This window comes from Bos indicus, chromosome 16 (genome assembly GCF_029378745.1).
Source record: "Bos indicus isolate NIAB-ARS_2022 breed Sahiwal x Tharparkar chromosome 16, NIAB-ARS_B.indTharparkar_mat_pri_1.0, whole genome shotgun sequence".
Lineage (NCBI taxonomy): Eukaryota > Metazoa > Chordata > Mammalia > Artiodactyla > Bovidae > Bos > Bos indicus.
This window is the reverse complement of record NC_091775.1, coordinates 31,387,292-31,409,532: the sequence shown is the minus strand read 5'-3', so window position 1 is coordinate 31,409,532 and position 22,241 is coordinate 31,387,292. Positions and strand designations below refer to the sequence as shown.

Here is a 22,241-nt window from a genome sequence, read left to right as displayed (position 1 = left end):
GCCAGGGAAATTAAGCAAGAACAGGAAACAAAAGCATCCAGATAGGAAAGGAAGAAGTAAAATGATAGCTATTTGCAGATGATATGATCTTAGAAAATCCTGAGGAATCCACTAGAAACTATTACAACTAGTAAATGAGTTCAGTAAGGTTGCAGGATGTAAAATCAATATACAATAATAGACTTTTTATACACTTTAAACAATTTGAAAATGAAATTAGGAAAATTTCATTTCTAGTACTACCACAAAGAATAAAATACTTAAGAATAAGGTTAACAAAAGAAGTACAAAACATACCCTGAATACCTCAAAACGTTATTGGAAGAAACTAAGATCTAAAATTTAGAAAAACATCCCATTTCATGGATCGAAGGAATTGGCATTATTACAGGCAGATTCTTTACCCTCTGAGCCACCAAGGAAGCCTATTATTAGGAGAAAAATCCCCAAACAGATGAACATTCAATTCAACTCTATCAAAAGCCCCCTTTCTTTGTAGAAATTAACAAGCTGATTGTAAAATTCATATGGACCTGACAGGCATCCAGAATAGCCAAAATCTTCAATCTTCAAAACGAAAAAAGTAGGATTCACACCAATCTCACAATTTAGTACAACCGACAGTGATCACGAGAGTGTGGCACTGGCATACAGACAGACATACAGATTAATGTAATAAAGTGGAGAGTCCAGATACAAATCCAAACGTCTATGATCAACTGATTTTCAACAAGGCTGCCAAAATGAAGAATGGCCTTTACAAGGAATGGCACTGGGAAAACTTGATGGTCACACACGGAAGAATGAACTTGGATCATTACTTCACATGATATATAAAAAGCAACTCAAAAAGGACCAAAGACCTAAATGTAAGAGCTAAAACTAAAACAGAAAACATAAATCTTCATGACATTGGAGTGGGCAAAGAGAGATAAAACACCAAAAGCACAATTTTAAAAAATGGACTTCATCGAAATTAAAAATGTTTGTGCTTCAAATGATAAAAAGGTAACCCTTTGAATGGGAGAAAATTTGCAAGTTGTATATCTAATAAGAAATTGTAACTAGAATATGTAAAGAACAGCTCAATATAAAAAGATAAATAGTCCAATTTAAAAATGAACAAAGGATCAGAATGGACATTTCCCCAAGGAAGACACACTAATGGGCAATAGTACATGAAAAGACCCATGACATCATTAGTTATCAGGAAAATGCAAATCAAAAAAACATGATATACCACTTCACACCAACTAAAATGGCTATAATGTAAATGTTGGCCTGGACTGGAGAAACTGGAACCTTCATACAATGCTAGTAGGAATATAAAAATTTCCAAGTAGGTGCAGCTGCTTGGAAAAGTCTTGACAATTTCTTGAAAGATAACACAGAGTTACTGAATGACTCAGCAATTCCATGCCTAGGTATATAACCAAAAGAAATGAAAACTTGTGTCCACACAAAAATCTGTAAACAAATATTTATAGCAGCATGATTCATAATAGCTAACAGCGAACAGGTGGAAACCACCCTGACATTCACTGAGGAGTGGATGAACACAATGTGGTATATCCATACAATGGATTAGTATCCAGCCATAAAGAAATGAACTTTTGATACAACATAGATGACACAACATAAAAGTATGTCGTATCATATGATACGACATAGATAAATCTTGAAAACACTATGCTGAAAGAAGCCAGTCACAAAAGACTATATAATTCTATTGATATGAATTGTACACAACAGGGAACTATGCAGAAACAGAGATTAGTTTAATGCTTGTTTAGGACTAGGGAAATGAGGTGATTAAAAACGTTATAAATCTGATCGTGGTGATGGTTGCATCTGTGAATACATTACAAGTCACTGAATCATACACCATAAGTGAGCTAAATGTGTACTATGTAAATTATCTCAATAAAACCATTTAAAAGGTGGCCTAGATGGTAAAGAACCTGCCTGCGATGTGGAAGACCTGTGTTTAATCTGGTTGGGAAGATACCCTGGAGAAAGGAATGGTAACCCACTCCTGTATTCTTACCTGGAAAATCCCATGGACAGAGAGAGGAGTCTGGTAGGCCATAGTCTATGGGGTTGCAAGGAGTCAGATACTGAGTGACTAACACGATGGTGAAAATAACTATAGCAGCTAATATTAAAAGTACTTACATGTCAAACATTGTGCTCAGTAATTTACAGATTACTTCAAACTAGTGTTTCTAACGGCAATCCTGTGAGGTATCAACATCTCTATTTTAGACTCAAGGAAATCAAGGCTCAGAGCTTAAAACCTTGCTCAAAGCCACACAGTAGGTAAGGGATAGTCAGGTTTTGAACTCATGTTCATCTGACTTCAAAGGCTCCTGACAGTCGGGACTTCCTTGGTAGTCAGTGGTTAAGAATCCACCCCCGGGAACATGGGTTTCATCCTTGACCCATCCTGGAAGATCTCACATTCTGCCAGCAACTAAGCTTGTGTGCTAAAACCACTGAGACAGTGCTCTAAAGCGGGCTAAGTCGCAACTACTGAAGCCCGGAGCTCCAGAGCCATGCTCTGCAACAAGACACCACTGCAACGTGAAGTCCACACGCTGCACCTAGAGTAGCCCCAACTTGCTGCAATTAGAGAAAGCCCACACTGCAACAAAAAGCACAGAAACGAAGAACCCACGCAGCGCAACAAAGACCCAGTATGCCCCCGGACCCCCAAAGACAGACACTGTCTTACAACAAAGGAAGTCTCATAAAGTTGGATCTCTGATCCCACAGCGAAAGCAACACTGGATATGAAGTTAGAAAACTAGGCAGGGTCTAGGTCACCAAGGCGGTTTAATAGTTGTCCGGATGTGATCTAGAGCTACCCCCAAACCATTTCCTGAATTCATTTTCTTTCTTCCTACTATTCCAGTCTAAGATAATCAACTTTGGTGGTAGATATGAATCAAAGGGGCCCTAACTATGTAATTGTTTTACTGCCCATTTCTATATCCTAGTTAACTGTCCCTCAGTGTGGTCATTTAATTTAATCACACATTAACTCTATGACATGTTTTGAATCTGTTCCCTGAGAAACTATGCCACTTTAGAAACCTTAATTAGGGGCTACACTACAGTGAGATATAACCACACTTGTGTCTAGTTATAAAGTTATCTAATCATATGTCTGCCTGATTCCTGAAGTATTTTCTGTAATATAGAGGAATGTTAAGGGACAGGACAGAATTGGTATCAACTGAGTATGTGCAAAGCAATATTTTCTATTAACGGACGAGAGTAAAAGCAGCAAACTACACAAGGGGGAAAGTAGATGTAATATGAGGTCATCACTACATTGTATCCCATTCAGAATTATTATCAAATAAGCCTTTGCATGTTGTTTCAGCATACTCTTATCCAAATCTTATTTATCTCCTTTATGGCCATTTCAAATTCTTCTAGCTCCAGGAAGTCTTCAAGTTCTGTGCAAGCAGAATGAACTGCACCCAATCTTTCTCTGGGTACCAAGATGATTCACCTTACCATGGTACATATTGCTATAAACCATTAACATACATAAGACTATACGCTGTTGAGAACGACGACTTTCCTTTGTATCCTCAGTTTCTAGTTCAGTGTTTGATCTTCAACAAATAAGCAAAAGTCCGCTGAATGGATCAACTGTTCACAATTATCTTAAAATTCAACTACTCCGTTGATAATCAAAGACAGACAATTGCTAAAGGTCCCAGAATAAGTATAACTCATATTTTATCCTAAATGTTGTAGCAACAGTTTAATGACTGGTATTTTCGTAAAAAGTTATACAAATACAATTATACATAAAAGCATATAAAATACATAAGAGTTCATTCAGAACTGGAAATTTGTTTGCTTATGATCTGTTTTTTTTGGGGGGGGGGCGTAAAAACACATAGCACATGTCTATATTCACCAAACTGCATTGGTTTAAAAAATTATTGACAAAACATTTTTCTTGTCAATTTTTTTTTTATTGTGCTACTTGTGCAAAAGAATGAAATTGTTTTCTGAATTATGTTTAATTTAGATCTTTAAATTACTCATTTAACAAGTTCATTTAAATAAATTTAATATTCGGTAAAGGACAAGCAGCTTCAATACAAGTTTGATAATTATTATTTAAAAAATTAATAAAATGAAAGTCATAGTCAAACTTTCAACAAGGCAATGTAACATTTAACACTAACCTGACTAAAAGGCCGCACTCGTACTGCTACTTTCACACTCTCAGTACTTGGCATAGGCATTTTCATCATTTTCCCATTATTTGTACTGTTATTTGGTAGAAAAATAATGTAGAAGGTACACCGCTTATGCTTCACACTGAAACACTGAAAGCTTAGCCAACAAAAGCAGGCTGTTTCTAGACAATCAATTATTAATGGTCCATTCATTACACACTATCAATTACCTGTTATAATTTTACAATACTTATTTATTGATGAATTGTATAGCCCACATCAAGTATCACCACTTAATTGCACAGTCACATTGCAGAAAACAGAGTGGTTTTTCTTTTCCTTTTTCCACATCTACTCACACCCTTTACCCATCCTCAATACTCTGTGCCTGAGGTCCTATGAGAATTTGTCATTTTAAAACCTGAATGAATGTTAAGGGATTTCTGTGACTCAGTAGCAAGCTCCTTCACAGCGAGAATGTTTATAAAATTTGTTCAGACTTTTCATTCTATTAATATTAGGCACATACAAAGTGCACTGAATAGCCACAAAACAGCTTTTTTTAAAAAAAAAAACACATTTCCTTTCTTACTACTCAAACCCCTTTAAGAAGTTGCTAGTGAGCAGTGAACCGGTCAGTCTAACCTGGATAATTAGTCTCTGAATAATTAAGAGACTTTAAAGATAATAGCCTTTAAACTTGCTGAACAAGAAATGCCAACATTATATTTAATCAATGCATTATTTGGAAAATTACTAATTTGAGGTAGAATACACAAAATATGTTAAACTACAAAAAAAGTGGCAAAATTACATGCCCATAATTCAATTTCAACATAGTAACAGCCTTCCTCAATTTAAGATTAGAAGTCTTAATCACAGAAGCAAAGTGCATAAATTATAAAATAGCAACTTAAAAAAAAACAAAACAGTTCAGTCATCTTCAAACTGGTCTAATACTTTTAACTATAGACAAAGAAAATGGAACCAATATCTACTAGCATATAAAATCATTATTAAAACAGAAATCCCATCTCAAAAATCTAACAGACACAGACTACTGTAAAGTATACTTTATTTAACATTCCAATAAGCCATATTTACATATTATATAAATGTATGAAGTCTTATTATAAAATAGAAAAAACTGCCTGGACTAAAAGAATCACACTCCATATGGAGTTACTTTACTTATTGAAGACATTGTTTACAAAAATTTACAATAATTTATATAAATTATTTTCTTCCAAATTAATGATTTTTAATAATCCACACAATTTTGATGACTTTACAAATAGGTGTACATTAAAAAACTTGAAAAAATTACAGCATTTTTCTGCGTAGAACTTGCTTTGGAAAAGAAGACAACTTCTTCCTGCTCCTTCCAACAGTTTTTCCCGTTACTTCTGCAGTCTTTCTTGGTTTGCTCTTGACTCCATCAACTGGGCTTGCCAAGGGAGAAATCAGCTTAATTTCTACCGGGGGAGGTGACCAACTTTCTTTTTCTGTGTTTCTGAAATAAAGATATAACTCAAGTAAAAATAAACATGTTACACAGTATAAAATGTAGTCCACTTCCCAATATATGAAGAAATCTTAGGTATTACCTTTTTCTAGTGCTTTCATTTTATAAAGGAGAAGTAAAATAAAACTTTAGTCAAATAAACTAAGTTGAAGCACTTAAAGATTCACATGATAGAGATTATCATCTATGTTTGGGATCCTCAAAATAATTACTGTTTGCATTTTTGTTTAAATATTTCATATGCATTAATAAATACTACTGGTTTACAAGGAAGGGCCATAAGGAGAGCCCAGCAGGGCCATAAAATATATGAGAAATGGGAATTCTCAAATACCAGCAATTAGAAACTATGTCTGTATTCCAAAATATGAAGTAGTTTCCACATATACACAAAGCCAATTTATATGTAGTGTTATTAATTATAGTCAAAAGCTCTCATTAAATCAGTTTTTAAAGTAAGATAAAATGAATTACTTTGTACTTTTATGAAATTCAACCATATCTAAGCAAAATATATCCAAAATGGGAGTAATTTTGTGATGGATGAAGTTTTAATTGCTAACAGTGACATAATCACAGGACTTCTATGTTTTTAATGACTTTTATTGATAGTTTTATCCCTCTTCACTAAAGAAAAGGTGAAACATTGCACTCCCCTCCCCAAATTCATTGTGAAAAAACAAAGCTTTGTTGAGTATTCAACTACCCCCACCCTACTGAGCTTAGTCACGCAGTCGTGTCCAACTCTTTGTAACCCCACGGACAGCTCCTCTGTCCATGGGGATTCTCCAGGCAAGAATACTGGAGTGGGTTGCATACCCTCCTCCAGGGGATCTTCCCAACCCAGGAATCAAACCCAGGTCTCCCGCACTGCAGGTGGATGTTTTACCATCTGAGTCACCAGGGAAGCCCTTCACTCATCCTTTTTAAAGAAGGGGTTTTCATGCTATGTTAAAACGCATATTAAAAAGTAGAGACATTACTTTTACTGACAAAGGTCTATCTAGTCAAAACTGTGGTTTTTCCAGTAGTCATGTATGGATGTGAGAGCTGGACTATAAAGAAAGCTGAGCACTGAAGAACTGATGCTTTTGAACTGCGGTGTTAGAGAAGATTCTTGAGAGTTCCTTGGACTGCAAGGAGATCCAACTAGTCCATCCTAAACATCAGTCCTGAATATTCACTGGAAGGACTGATGCTGGAACTGAAGCTCCAATACTTTGGCCACCTGATGCAAAGACTGATTTATCTGAAAAGACCCTGATGTTGAAGGCGGGAGGAGAAGGGGACAACAGAGGATAAGATGGCTGGATGGCATCGCCGACTCAATGGACGTGAGTTTGGGTAAACTCCGGGAGTTCATGATGGACAGGGAGGCCTGGTGTGCTGGAGGTCCATGGGGTTGCAAATAGTCAGACATGACTGAGCAACTGAACTGACTTTCATGCTATATAAGAAAGTAACCTTCTGCATTTAAATCTAGATGGTAATTGCAGCCATGAAATTAAAAGACGCTTACTCCTTGGAAGGAAAGTTATGACCGACCTAGATAGCATATTCAAAAGCAGAGACATTCCTTTGCCAACAAAGGTCCATCTAGTCAAGGCTATGGTTTTTCCTGTGGTCATGTATGGATGTGAGAGTTGGACTGTGAAGAAGGCTGAGCGCTGAAGAATTGATGCTTTTGAACTGTGGTGTTGGAGAAGACTCTTGAGAGTCCCTTGGACTGCAAGGAGATCCAACCAGTCCATTCTGAAGGAGATCAGCCCTGGGATTTCTTTGGAAGGAATGATGCTAAAGCTGAAACTCCAGTACTTTGGCCACCACATGCGAAGAGTTGACTCATTGGAAAAGACTCTGATGCTGGGAGGGATTGGGGGCAGGAGGAGAAGGGGACGACAGAGGATGAGATGGCTGGATGGTATCACCGACTCGATGGATGTGAGTTTGAATGAACTCCGAGAGTTATGGACAGGGAGGCCTGGGGTGCTGCAACTCATGGGGTCGCAAAGAGTTGGACACGACTGAGCAACTGAACCGAACTGAACACCTAAAACTAATACAACATGCTGTAAATAAACTATATTTTAATAAAAAAGTTCAGTCACTCAGCTACATTAGTGAGATTTTAAGTGCTCATTAGCACTGACATACTGTGGTATTGGAGAAGACTCTTGAGAGTCCCTTGAACAACTGCAAGGAGATCCAACCAGTTCTTTCGGAAGATCAGTCCTGGGTGTTGTTCATTGGAAGGACTGATGCTGAAGCTGAAACTCCAATACTTTGGCCCCCTCACGCGAAGAGTTGACTCATTGGAAAAAGACTCTGATGCTGGGAGGGATTGGGGGCAGGAGAAGAAGGGGACGACAGAGGATGAGATGGCTGGATGGCACTACTGACTGAATGGATGTGAGTCTGGGTGAACTCCAGGAGTTGATGATGGACAGGGAGGCCTGGCGTGCTGCGATTCATGGGATCACAAAGAGTTGGACACGACTGAGCGACTGAACTGAACTGAGTGCATGTAAATGCCCCAAAGAATGACCTTTTTCTGATGAGCTTCATTTCTCTCTTTTAAGTAGAGTCTTCACCAATATAATTTTATGAAACAAAATTGAAAATAAAAATTACAGCCTAGAAAAAGTCTTACTTGCTTGCTTGTTTTGTTTTTGCAGTCCTGATTCTTTTCACTTGTTGCTTTCCCACAGTTTCAGTTGTTTGACCATCATCTTCCTATGGGTTAAAATTTTTGAAAGATCAACATTAGCTAATTAAATATTCAAAATTTAAACTGGAAAAGTTCTATCCTGAGTCAAGGACTATAGTCAGACAGTGCTAAATGAATTTAACCTCAATAAATGATCAAATGGACTCTGTATTTTTTTGGTAGAAACCTTGGTCATCTAGGACAGCTCATTACCCCTCATCCCCACACGTTCAATTCATCTCCAAATCTTATCAGTCTTATTCTGGAGTCTTTCCATTGTCCACTGCGGTGTTCCACTGCCTCTGTCCAAATCCAGGCTCTGACTGCTGCATACGGATTAGACCACCATCAAATATTTTTTCCTCCCTAGAACTCATTTTCAATGGAATTACTTAAAACATGCACATGGTTATCTGCTGGCTTGTAAACAGCCCCACCCCCGTCCTCATGCACTGCAGGCCTCTGTGCTTTTGCATCTGCTGTCCTCTCTTCCAGCAGTGCCTGTCTCCTTCTGTCTGCAGCATTATCTGAGTATAAATGATTATCATGCTGTGAAATAATTATTTGTATTTTTGCCTCCTCAATTAAACTGAACTCCTGAAAAACAAGGAATCTGCCTGAATTATTTTTGCATCTTTGTCACTGCATAGTAATGGCTCATAGCAGATAATTCAAGAAATGCTCATGAATTAAGATTGGTAAATATAAAGGTCTCATGCTTATACTTAATCCATAAACTATTTTAAATGTAGAGTTACATGCAACTAGTCAACTGTGACACACTCTCTCCAAGTGCGGTCTGTGGATGACACTCCAGGGGGTCTGGGACCTGCATTTTAAATAAATACATTCAAGTAATGCTTATGGGACAGTACAGTTTTAAAACCTTTCCCGTAGGCAATTTCAACTTCAGCTGCCAATAATACACCAAGAGTAATATACCAATCTATCTTAAAGCTAGGATCCCCAAAAGATAATTTTGGTCTTGGAGTATAAACACCTGCTGTTTTTGAAGAAGTTCACCTAGGAAGCACTGCTTAAAAAATAAAAGCATGCATACAAATAAAATCATGTATTTCTTACCAGTCCATCTGTATGTTTGGATGTATTCAATGGGTTTTTCCGCCTGGTCCTTAAAGCAGGAGGTGAGGAGACAAATTGAGAAGGTAAGTCTGAAACTAATTCTTGCAGCTGTGCAGGAGCCTCTATTTTTTTAGCTAAAGAAAGGCAAAAACAAAAAACAAAACACCATATATATGTATGTGCATTTTATATATATATATATATACACACACACATATAAATTCAACTTACAAAAAAAGTTAACACCTGTGAAGCACGATTAAGGGAAATAAAGCAAGGCACAATAAAAGAGGTGAGGTACAGCATATTTGAAGGTTTGAAATAAGGTGAAGAAGGTTTGTGGCAAGTATACTATTGGTGCCATTTTTCCAACAGCACTTGCTAACTTCATGTCTGTCTGGCACATTGTGGTAATTCTCGCAATATTTCAAACTTTTCCACTATTAACTATATTTGCTATGGTAATCAGTGATCTCTGATTGTTGCAAAAAGATTAGACTCACTTAAAACTCAGATGATGATCAGCATTATTTTTCCAATGAGCTATTTTTAATACTATCACACAGGACTGTAGTATTGTGTAAACATGATTTTTATATGCACTGGGAAACCAAAAAAATTTGCGTGATATGCTTTGCTGTGATATTCACTTTATTATGATAGTAAGGAACCTAATCTGCAAATATTTCCATGGTGTTACTTCGTTCCTTAATTCCTACTTCTCCAGCTGCAAGGGTTTTATTTTAAAAAGCGATTTTCTTAACAAAGTAGAACTCAAACTCTCTTTCCTTTCAGCTCATTCTGAGCCAGTTGTTCCAGGCAAGAGGAACATAAGTCCACAGCATAAAAGGAAAAAAGCAAGCAGAGAAAGTAATAATATAGAAAAAGATTGATAGGAAGATATTCCACAGAAAAACAGAAACAGTTTAAGAATTAGTTGAAAATATGTCATTAAAAATATTTATCACATTCTTGAATGAATCACCATTCATATTAATGGTGATTAGCAATGCAATTATGGAAGTGGCAGGGTACAGCTGAACCAGTCTGCCAGAAGTTCAATCCTAGCTTCTGGATTTATAAGCTGTGGTACCAAAACCAAGTCACCTACACCTCTCTGTGCCTCAGTTGCTATAATATTCATAATAGTGCTTTAACATTACTGTGAAGATTAAAGATTAGAATAATGTTAGTATATGTAAGTGCTTTATAGATGCTTGTATGTTATATTATTAAAGAATATAAAGAATGTAATTTACCAATCTCCAAAAGAAAATTTCCAAATTATAGAGTTCAATATTATTTCATCTACTGGGACAATCAAGAGTTCTATGAAATGCCAATTTCATATTTCTATGAAATATGAAATTTCTATGAAATTTCTATGAAATGAAATTCTGCTCTTAAAGCATGTGATTCTTAATAAAAGAAAAAAGAGGAGTGAGGTCAGAAATAAAAGTCCTCTCTGCTCCCAGCTGACAAGTGGCATAAATAGCACTGGTAGTAATTCTCCTCTTTTGTAGGTAAAAAAACAGACAAACAAACCTATATTCTATAAAAAGGATACATTCTATTTTTCTCCTTCCAGGCTATCTGGAGCAACAGCCTCTTTGGCTTTTCAAAGACAAACTCATATTCCTCACTGAGTTTCCCTCTGCACCCAAAGGAACAAAAATGTATTATCACATGCAAAAATGTTTAGCTCCACATCCTTCCATATGCTTCTAACAGCCAGACAAGAGTTGATTATATTTCTTTGTATGTCAATTTCTTGCCCACTTCTGTAAGCTTCCTGGGGAAAAGTTCTGATGGCGAGAATTAAGGGCTAGGAAGTTCAAAAGTCCTATAGATTCAGTCCTATAGTAACGTACTGGTAAATAGCTTTCTGGGAAAGAAAACAACAACAACAACAAAAACACAGCTCTGACTTACAGCATTTGCCTATTTCGGTGCTATAAATGTTCCATGGTTGGCTCAAAAAAAATTCCTGAGTATTTAGCAATTGGCTCTCATCAGCCAGCGGGAATAGGCTCCAAGACACCACTATTTACTCATTATCTGGGTGTCATGGGTGCTCAGTTTCACTGAACTTCACTTTCTTCACTGTGGAAAAAAAAGAATAATGGTACCTAAACTACACTGGGTTATACTGAGAATCAAATGAACTGATAAATGTATACCCTAGTATAGACTCAGGCATATAAGCAAACCCTTCTTAAATATCTGCTGCTGAATAATGGAATTACAGAAAATCTACTGAAATATCAAACTGTACATTCTTTTTAGCTAGTGCTTCTAAGATACGTGTTTGACATGTTTCAATTAAATAGAGGATGGCCTCCAGCTTTCTAATCATATAATATTTGTGTATCCACTCTTCTCTGTATCTCCTGTTGCTGCTGCTGCTAAGTCGCTTCAGTCATGTCTGACTCTGTGCGACCCCACAGATGGCAGCCCACCAGGCTCCCCTGTCCCTGGGATCCTCCAGGAAAGAACACTGGAGCTCCTATCCCTCCCTAAAAAAGTTAGTAGGCACAAGGGACAAGAAGGAATTCTAAGAGTGTAGAACCTATAATCTAAGGGCAAAGTAAGAGAGCAAACGGACCTTGGCAGCAATTGCTTTGCTAAAGCAGTGAATACACACAAGAACCCTACAGAGTAGGCATTATTACCTTCACTATAAAGATGAGAAAACAAGATTCAGAAAGCTAGTTAAGAGGCAGAAATGAGAGATGTAAGTCCCAAACTTCTTACCTCTAACTCATCTTAGAAGGCACTTATTTTTAATACTAGAAAATCTGAAAATGATTCAAACACCTACCAGGAGAATGTTTGAGCTATCTGTGGCACGTAAGTGAGTTGAAATGCTACACACATTAACTTTTACACATTATCAATATGTAAAAAACAAAACACAAAACCATGAACACTCAGGGTTTTGAGGATATTTTCCAGTATCTGAAAAATGCTCATGAAATAAGTAGGAGGTGGGAGGAATAATATGTATACATACAAACTATTGTGCATTGGGTTTTATAAAAAAACTATATATCCAGCTAGAAGAATATATAAGCAGATGTACACAGTGGTTACTGGTCCTCTAGATGGCTAAATTAAATATTTTTAATTTCTAATTTTCTGTGGCAGGCATCTATTATTTTTATTATAGAAAAAAGTTACAGTTAAATGTATATGGATGAAGAATGTAAAGATAACAAAAATCAGAATTATTGAGGTGTTTGGCTATGATAGTCATGAAAAAAGTATGAGTTGTTAATGACATTCTTCTACCATTCATGCTCTTTTTCATGTTAACTTTTATCTAACATAGTAGCTTAATAAAGTTAGCTAAAATCTCACATATTTGGTCATTTCACTTTCCTCCACGGAAAGACAGGCATAACCACACTTTCCTAACAGCATGAATAAACCAAAATAAAAATAAAAATGTACTCAAAAATGGCGGATGGGATGGGGAAAAGGAATGCCTAATAACTACAGATTCATTTTTAGAACAAATGATCAAATCTATGGCAAAGCATCCTTTTCTAGGCTCTTATGTAATATAACAACTTACACGAATACAATATATTTCAAGAGGTTTTTGCACAGCGAATGCTAAAGACAGAAAATTTTAGTTTGTGGATTTTTAAATGACTCATCTTTCTCTTGGCCTTCCTCAAGTCAGGAGGCAACTATACAGGATGTTCACCAATGCATTAAAAAATACATGCAAGAGTTCAGCACAACAGTCACCCACTTTACTTACACGTCCCTAATCTGCTTTATCAGCACCTTTTTAGATCTTTTTTCTTAACTGTCTCCCTCACTGAATTCTGCCCAAGAAATCTTAAAAGTGCAAATAAACTGTATATCTGTTTATGTACTTTATGTATATCTCTGCTTTATACATGGGCTTCCCTGGTGGCTCAGACAGTAAAGAATCTGCCTGCAAGACAGGAGACCTGGGGTTCAATCCCTGGGTTGGGAAGATCCCCTGAAGGAGGGCATGGCAACCCACTCTAGTATTCTTGCCTGGAGATTCCATGGACAGAGGAGCTTGGCGGGCTACAGTCCAAGGGATGGCAAGGCCTAAGACATGCCTGAGCGACTAACAGACACACTATACATAAAGAGTGAGAGACTTCACTCCTGTTGAGATGGTATGAACTATACCTATCAAACAATACAATTAAAAGCTTGTATCATCAGTGAGGGAGGTTGGGCACGTAGCCTTGCCAGTTCATGGACAACAAGAAATATGGATTTAAATAATTTCTGTATCATAATCAAGATAATTCTACTGCTACTTCCCTTCAAAACAATTTGAAGTTGTGGACATCATCTGGAATATGAGACAAAAATGAAGGTTCTATCTGGGGAAAAACCAAAATCAAGTCACTTATGATATAAGGACAGAATGAAAAGAAATGATCCTATTCTAAAAAAAAATTAAACCTATGTCAAGTTAATTATAAGATTTAAAAAGTCACAATGAAGCAGAAAATTCTTGAATCTAAAAATAAACTTTAAAATTAAGGTATTAATATTTTACTATTAAAAGATTAAAAAAGTTTTTTTCAGGAGGGGAATTCCCTATAAATCATTTTTAGGAGATATGATCCAACAGTGCCTTAACAGTTTAAGCTGAAGACTTTAAATGAGATGGAAATTATTCTTCAAAAAAAAAAAAAAAAAGTACCTTTCTCTTTCCTTGGAATCTTTGACACAGGAGGAGAAAATAAAAGAGACTCATTTTTTGGTTCAGAAAGGTCCGGCAACAAGATGGCCTTGGTAGATCTAGTCCGTGTGCTACGGGAAGATTTAGTCAAAGCAACTGTAGCAAGCAATCTTTCTTCTTGGGCATCTGGCTCTGTGTGTGCCGTTTCTTCATCTATGCACTTTTCTGGTATTGAACGTAATGAACGTTTCTGGCTTTGGTTTTCAGTCCTTTTTGTAAGCTGCTTCTTAGAGCTCATCACTGCAGCAACTTCCTCATTTGGCATGAAAACTGACTCTTCTAAAGTTGGTTTCCCAACATCAGTATTTTCACTTTTAGCTGGGGTGTTTCTTGTGGATCTCCTTTGGATGCTGAGACCTTCTCTCTTCTTGAGACTTCCTGCTTCTGTAACAGCCTTAGATTCTACATCTTCAGATGGATTGATTTTTCTTGGTCTACCACGTTTCCTAGGTGTAGCAGGTGTACCAAAATCTGCTTGAATAGTCAACTGGGAGGAATCAAGTTTGGAATCTTCTGTAACATCCAACGCACTAACTTCTTTCTTTTTAACCCTTTTACCACGTTGAATAGGCAGCTGTTGTTCAGCGGACTCCCCCTCTTGTTTATATCCTACACTTTCAGAAGCTTCCAAATGAGTACTTCTCAATTTTCTGGTACTTCTGCTAGGACCTGCTACTTTGCTGACCTTCAGATCATTTATAACTTCAACACTTTCCCGATTTTCTACAGATTTAGTTCTTCTAGGAGTCCTTTTTGTAGCAGATGAAAGCTTAACTTCTTTTCTAAAAGAACTTTCTTCAGTTGCTGCTTCCAACAGCTGAGATGATTTTAACCTTCTTAATTCCCTACCTGGAGTAACTTGTAATTCTTGTTCCACAGAATTAGCATTTTCTAATGTGTCTTGATTAACATCTTTTTTTCTCCTTCCTCTCCTAGGAGTAATAGCATTTTGAGGTATTTGCTGGTTATGAGATACTCCCTTGTCATCAGAACTGGCACTTTCCAGAGCCCCTGCAATTTCTTTTGTTTTCCTAGTTTTCTTTGTAACTGAAAGCCCCAGCATCTCAGGAGTAGCAACAGCGGCTGGCTCTTCCTGTTGTGCTGATTTGACATTCAGGTTTTGGACACGTCCTCTCTTGCGAGTTCTGGAGGAAATCATGTCATTAACCTCGCTGACATTTATAGTCTCTGTACTTGTTTCCTGAACAGTCTTAGTTGTAAAGTTGGCTAACTTGGTGGAACACTTTACCTTTTGGCTTATTAAAGGTATGTTTTCTTGAATGGACTGTTCCATTGTATCTGAAGTAATTTCTTTACTTCTTGTGTCTTTAATTACATCTAATAAATTTTCTGCAATTGCTACTTTAATTGGTTCAGGCACATATGGTAATGTCTCTACCCTCTGGGACTTCTGATCACTCATTATGACAGATGGCAAATCTGCAACATGCCTGTGATTCTCACTTTCCTCACTGCATACATGTTTTTCCTCAGTGGCTGCATTAGCTGCTTTAGCTAACACATCAGATGCTGCAGAATCATCTGTCTCTACTTCTCCTTCTTCACCTTCCAAAATCAAGGTAAAGTTGCTCTGTGCCACAAAATGTTCTCCATCCACCTCAGCAATGTCACACTCAGCAGAGTCTTTATTATCAGGTAAGTCACAAAACTGTTGCTCAATGGTATCAAAATTGTATTGAAGCTTAAGAGTTCCTGAGGGATACAACTCATTAAATGAAAGATTCCTAGCCTCTTGTCCTGAATCTTGACCTTCAAGCTTTTCATGTTCAATTACCTAAAATGAATTAAAGATAAGAGACTATTAACGTATATATTTTAACCTATAGCATAAATTTTTTTAAAGACCATCTCACCCTTGGTGTATGAATTGTTAAACATAAACTACATCAAAATGGCATATACTTATAGGTTTACTTTATTAAAATAGCCATTTAAGCAATCAGACTTTCTCACTCAGTCAAAATAACTAGATAGAAAAAGATCGAAACCCTGAATGGAATTAAAGTAGAAGTCTACATTTCCCTGGCTAAAAAAGACAGTCTTAACAAAAATGTTAAAAATTATGATGATGCTAACAGTTGCAATAATTAAGGATTTATTCTATTCTCACCCAAGGAAAAAAAAATGAACTGGAGAAAAAGAAACAACCCCCAAACTATGTTCTAATGATAATCCCCAAATCACCTAACTAACCACACTTTTCCTAAATAGCATGATCCCCGTAAGGTTGAAGAAGAGTTCACCTACATAAGCTCCCTTGGGCTAGACTCAATCCTCTTCCCTTTGCTGGGGCTGCATAAACCATGAAATTCCTAAGGCTTTCAAGTTCAGTACCTCTCTTGCAAGGGTTTGGTGGAAGAAGGAATGGTCCTTGCATTTACCTTTTGGTAAGGGAAGGGGAGAAAAAGGAGGAGGCAGAAAGTAACAGAGAGATCTCCTGACCAAGAAGGTAGAACATTACCACCCACCTAAACAATGACATTTTCCCACTACCCACACATTCACTGAAAGACTGGAAATACCCAGAAATGAGGATTCCCATTTACACTATGCCCACAAATTTTATTAGCTTCCTGGCTGAAGGAAAAGAGACTTTATCCATCTAATTCACAGTGAGAATACTCATGAAATTCAATATGGATAACCAAGACATTTTTATGAGTTAAACTTCCCAACTACTATACAATCATAAATAACTAGAAGAGATTATTTTTCTTCACCTTAAATTCACTTATCATGCAAAACTTACTTGTTGATAATAGATTTGGTGGGATTTTTAGGACACGTAAGTCATATTAAATAGCAAAAAAAATCCCACCTTTCTGGAGTATATAAGAATTTAAACCCCAGGCAGCAGAATATCATTTTCCCAAAAGTATGAAGGGAGGGGAGATGGTAAAGAATTCTATTTAACTGTACTCAACTATTTTCAGATATATGCTCTGGATAGCTGTGATGACATGCATGTTTCAAGAGTAGCTAATATCTGTTTTCTTATGGCCAAAAGACCTTTCATTTGAACTGGATACTGAGTGAAAATTATTAAAACTGTGACTTCTTTAACACAGTCTTTTGGTTTTCATGAAGCCAATTTCTTAAAGGATGATCTCTATAATTCCACAATGTATTTTATATACCTTTTCAAACACAGATTTTTATAAAGGGATTTCTACATAGTAGTGAAATGCATGAATACATTACATTAGAGCTATGGTCTGAAACCTAACTAAACCAACACTGAGAGACTGACAAGGAAATAAAAAATAATTTTTTTTACATGAATTTCTTGAGTATCAGGAGGATCATCAGAAATTGGAGTCTTTTCTTCTGGTAAGTCAACACTTGCTTTTAGTACATCAACTTCTATTTCATGATCTTCTTTTAAGTTCAACTCTACTTCCTGGTCAAGCCTATGTTCAGAGACTACAGGGCTTTCAGAGGTAACAGGCCCAGATCTTCCACTATCACCAGGGACTTCGGGCATGGCTGAAAAAAAATGAGAGTTAATCTTCCATGTTTTAAACTAATTAAAAAAAGATATATACACAACTGGGGAAGCACACAGAAGAGGAAAGGCTGCACTGCACTTAACATTTCCTTGAACAACTGTCAAGAGTGTCAAAACGTTTCTAACAGCTTCGAAGAGGAAAAGCCTACGAGGGTCTATACAGTACTCCTCCTTCATCAGTATCCACTCACTCAGTTTAGACAATACGCATTTGCTTTTCAAAAAGATAAAATATAAACAATAAAAAATTAAAAACCTGTGTACACCTGTTGACCTAGCAAGGCCATGTTTGGGAATCTATGTGAAAGAAATACTGACACAGAACATGTGAAGATGTATACACAGTAATATTCACTGCAGAAATGAAATAGCAAAACAAACTCATTTCTGAATAGCCAGTGTCTAACTGAGAAGACACTCAAAAAAAAAAAAAAAAAAAGGCAAGGAAGAAGAAAGAAAATTCACTGGGGAAAAAAATGTCAAATGAACTCCACATATCTGTTTATCTTCCCTGGAGCAAATTCAGATGTTTGTGATTATTTTCTAATAACAATAAGCCAATCTTGGCTGTAAGTTATCACAAACACAGAATATATATGGAAGTAACCCTGTGTAGATACCTGAAACCCAGAAGGTCAAAAACCAGGTATACAGTCTTGGGTGGGGACCGGTAATTTACTTTTTTCCTCTTTAAATACGTCCACAAAAACCATTCTAAGACTTCTACTGTTAGAACTACAGAGTGTTTTACAAGCAACCAACTGCTCTGATAGCTGACACGCTTCCTGAGAATTCTATTTTTAGCTAGGGAAACAACTGGAGAGGCGTAACATATAACAGTCTGGACTGTGATCCAGATTCTTTTGCTCTAAGAATAGAACACTCTTTAGACAAAACACTGAAGTGAAATGATTCTGAAGTCAAAACAATACATACATTTATTGTTACCTGCTGTAACTGCAGAGGTATAGGCTTCAACAGAGACCAGTCCTTCGTCTAAAACAGGTACTGTGGACTTCAGGCTGAGGAGTTCCCTTCAGGGAGAGAAACATATACTTCAGTGTCTAAGAAGATCCCATCTGTTCTGACCTGCTTTAATCCTACCCCAACTCCTACTTTTAAAACCAATGTTCAGAGAATATACAATGCAAGTACATTCTGAATAATACAACTATATAATTTACAAGTGAATTTAGAAACAAGTAATGTTGTATTTGTTTTTCTTATTTTCTAATATTTTACTTTGTTGAAAATAATGGCATAACCTTAAACTACAAATAAAATGATTTTAAAATGCTGGTCAGTATAAATTACATGGATGTCAATTTTTAATTATCAGTGGCAACATTTTTCAAATAAACCCGTCAAATAGTATGGACATTTCCCCTATATACTCAGTAGATTCAATATTTTAAGGCCAACTGGAAAAAGTATGATAAATGACTCAGAATGGGAGACCAATGTAACCTCTACTAATCTACTTGACGAAAGTTCTAGGAAGAGTTGACAGTGGTCCCTTTGTATTCTGAGGTGGCCTTCCCCTGAAGCCAACTAAAGCATGCTGACTTTTAAAATGGGACAAATAAATTATAAAGTTCAAGAAAAAGTATGCATTTGGAATATGTACACATTTATTTATAGGTATATTAGTAAGACTTATCTTAATCACAATGTTTACAGTAAGGATAACCAAGAACCAACAACAAAATAAGTTTACATTTAAAAAGGAACTAGCTTGCCAAGATGTTGAATATTCGCCTAGATTGACACTGATGAATGCCAAATTTCTGATCAAGTGACTGCTTTTTGATTTGTTGTTGCTGTTATCCACTGAACCCATTATAATTTATACTAATTTTCATTAAAAATTTTAAAACCTTAGAATTAAATAACAATCTTGATGATCCTTTCGTACTATTTTCTCCCTCCTTTTCCATGAAGGACTGGCAAAGTTGCAGTTTCCACGATTTCTCTCTCAGAAGTGAAGAATATGACTGAGTTAAATGTATGAGAGGTGATGATTATAATACTGTTTTATGGATGGTCCGTGAAATCACTCTCAGAACTTACAGTGAAGCATTTACAGTATCTTAAATTGTCATGTTTTATGTGGGTTAATTTTAGTAAATTATACCCTTACAACTTCTTGATAATTGAAGCTGCAATTTTTTATTGTATTCTCTACAATTGCATTACTCCAAAGTGCTGATATACAATGCGTCCAGTCTTGCAATGAGATAAGGAGTTTATGCCAGAAGGTCAATCAACTACCTCAATGATTAGTTCATCTAACTTCCAAAAAGGCTATTGATAAGTATTTTAATAGAAGCTGCTATCTTGCTGCAGACCATAAAGTCTTCAGTAACTAGCATCAACTTTATTAGTCCACACTTTAAGTAGCACTGTCCTACATCACCTAGTATACTGGCTGAATGTGTTAAGTGCTAAATGAAACTGAAGAACTGGCAGCATAATAGTTCAAGCTGTCACTGAAAAACAATAACTTTTAACTTGAGTCTTGTAGCAACCAAATGGCAAGGATCAATACTGTCTCTGAACCATCTCCCTTATGATCTGCCTTGGTGCTATAAGATACATACCAGATTACTCTGAGACCACTGAAAGCAGGAGAGCATGGAAGAATGTGTGGCCGTAAGTGAAACTTTTGTTTTTCAACAAAAATAATATTCTTTGGTGATTCTCAAGAGTTCTGCCTCAATTTATCATGTCTCTGTATGTTTAGGAAACATTTGGTATCGTTTCATAATAACTACTAAATAACACTGAGTTGTACAAATGAATTTCTTACATAACAGATACAGTACCAAAATGGAAATGACAGAGACAAAGAAAGATCTAAATAAGAGTTAATCTATGCATGGAACAAATACCAATATTCACTACTGTTTCACAGCTTCATTAAACATTATCAATATTTGAAATTTTCTCTATAAACTTACTCTTCCCGGACTGATGGTACACAAAGAGAAGCTTCAACTCCTTGAATGGGGCTTAAGTGATTTAATTCTGAAAGCACACCCTCCACAACTAAGCCATCCTTTGCTTCTGCATCTTCTAAAGTGCCTGTAAATAATACAGTTATGAACATATATATTTACTAAATGTTTAGCAATTACTTACAGTCTTGGCTTATTACCTTTTAGTAAGTTGTTGGGTCTGCTTTTTTGTATACTTTTAGTTTATTCCTTTGGCATCAGACTACCAGTTCCTTCTAATTCTCTGAGCCTAGGCCAAACCCCACCCCAATCCCCTCTTTCATCTTTAACTAATACTTTTGGCTTAACAGGTTATCAACTAGCTGAGCTAGCAAGATTCAAATCTAGCTGATTTCACTCTAAAGTCTGTGCTATATAATACTCCCCACAAAACAATAAAAATGTCTATTTGAGACCACTTCATCATTTTAGGACTAGTCAATGAAAACACTATATTCACTGGAAGGACTGAGGCTGAAGTTGAAGCTCCAATACTTTGGGCACCTGATGTGAAGAAATGACTCATTTGAAAAGACCCTGAAGCTGGGAAAGATTGAAGGTAAGAGAAGGGGATGACAGAGGATGAGATGGATGGATAGCATTACTGACTCAATGAGTCTGAGTACTGAATAGCCCCTGGGAGTTGGTGATGGACAGGAAAGACTGGCATGCTGAGGTCCATGGGGTCGCAAAGAGTCAGACATGACTGGCAACTGAACTGAGTCAAAATACTGCCAATAACATCCTCATCAAACAGTTACCATTCAAATATTTTAGTGGAACACAGCACATCAAAAGAGTATGTGAACTTCTAAAGACACACTATTTATAAAGACAGTCCTAAATTCTTAGATTACGATTATACAGTGGAAGTGACAAATAGATTCAAAGAATTAGATCTGATAGAGTGCCTGAAGAACTATGGATGGAATTTCGTGACATTGTTCAGGAGGCAGGGATCAAGACCATCCCCAAGGAAAAGAAATGCAAAAAGGTAAAATGGCTGTCTGAGGAGGCCTTACAAATAGCTGTGAATAGAAGAGAAATGAAGGGCAAAGGAGAAAAGGAAAGATATACATATTTGAATGCAGAGTTCCAAAGAATACCAAGAAGATAAGAAAACCTTCCTCAATGATCAATGCAAAGAAATAGAGGAAAACAATAGAATGGGAAAGACTAGAGATCTCTTTAAGAAAATTAGAGATACCAAGGGAACATTTCATGCAAAGAACGGCTCAATAAAGGACAGAAATGGTAAGGACCTAACAGAAGCAGAAGATATTAAAAAGAGGTGGCAAGAATACACAGAAGAACTACACAAAAAAGATCTTCACGACCCAGATAATCATGATGGTGTGATCACCAACCTAGAGCCAGACATCCTGGAATGTGATGTCAAGTGGGCCTTAGGAAGCATCACTAAACAAAGCTAGTGGAGGTGATGGAATTCCAGTT

General features: G+C 36.5%; 2 protein-coding genes across 6 annotated transcripts in view; both read right to left on the bottom strand.

Annotated features, from left to right (window-relative positions):
* Window positions 1–5,110, bottom strand: part of LOC109570130 (kinesin-like protein KIF28P) — an 82,369-nt gene extending 77,259 nt beyond the window's left edge. Inside the window, exon 1 of the mRNA XM_070768085.1 lies at window positions 4,212–5,110. Coding sequence (XP_070624186.1) covers window positions 4,212–4,418 — 207 coding nt within the window. The 5' untranslated portion in view covers window positions 4,419–5,110. The remainder of the gene's footprint in view (window positions 1–4,211) is intronic.
* Window positions 5,111–5,263: 153 nt separating this feature from the next.
* AHCTF1 (AT-hook containing transcription factor 1) overlaps window positions 5,264–22,241 on the bottom strand; it is a 94,870-nt gene continuing 77,892 nt past the window's right edge. For 2 of the 5 annotated variants that reach the window (XM_019976349.2, XM_019976347.2), the window contains exons 30-36: window positions 20,751–20,874; window positions 18,727–18,824; window positions 17,560–17,768; window positions 14,223–16,056; window positions 9,521–9,654; window positions 8,381–8,463; window positions 5,264–5,718 (exon numbers count right to left, since the gene is read on the bottom strand). In XM_019976349.2, coding sequence (XP_019831908.2) covers window positions 5,529–5,718; window positions 8,381–8,463; window positions 9,521–9,654; window positions 14,223–16,056; window positions 17,560–17,768; window positions 18,727–18,824; window positions 20,751–20,874 — 2,672 coding nt within the window. In that variant the 3' untranslated portion in view covers window positions 5,264–5,528. Of the gene's footprint in view, window positions 5,719–8,380; window positions 8,464–9,519; window positions 9,655–11,448; window positions 11,624–14,222; window positions 16,057–17,559; window positions 17,769–18,726; window positions 18,825–20,750; window positions 20,875–22,241 lie in introns of those variants that run through there. The other 3 variants (XM_019976348.2, XR_011560766.1, XM_070768083.1) reach the window with 3 other exon arrangements.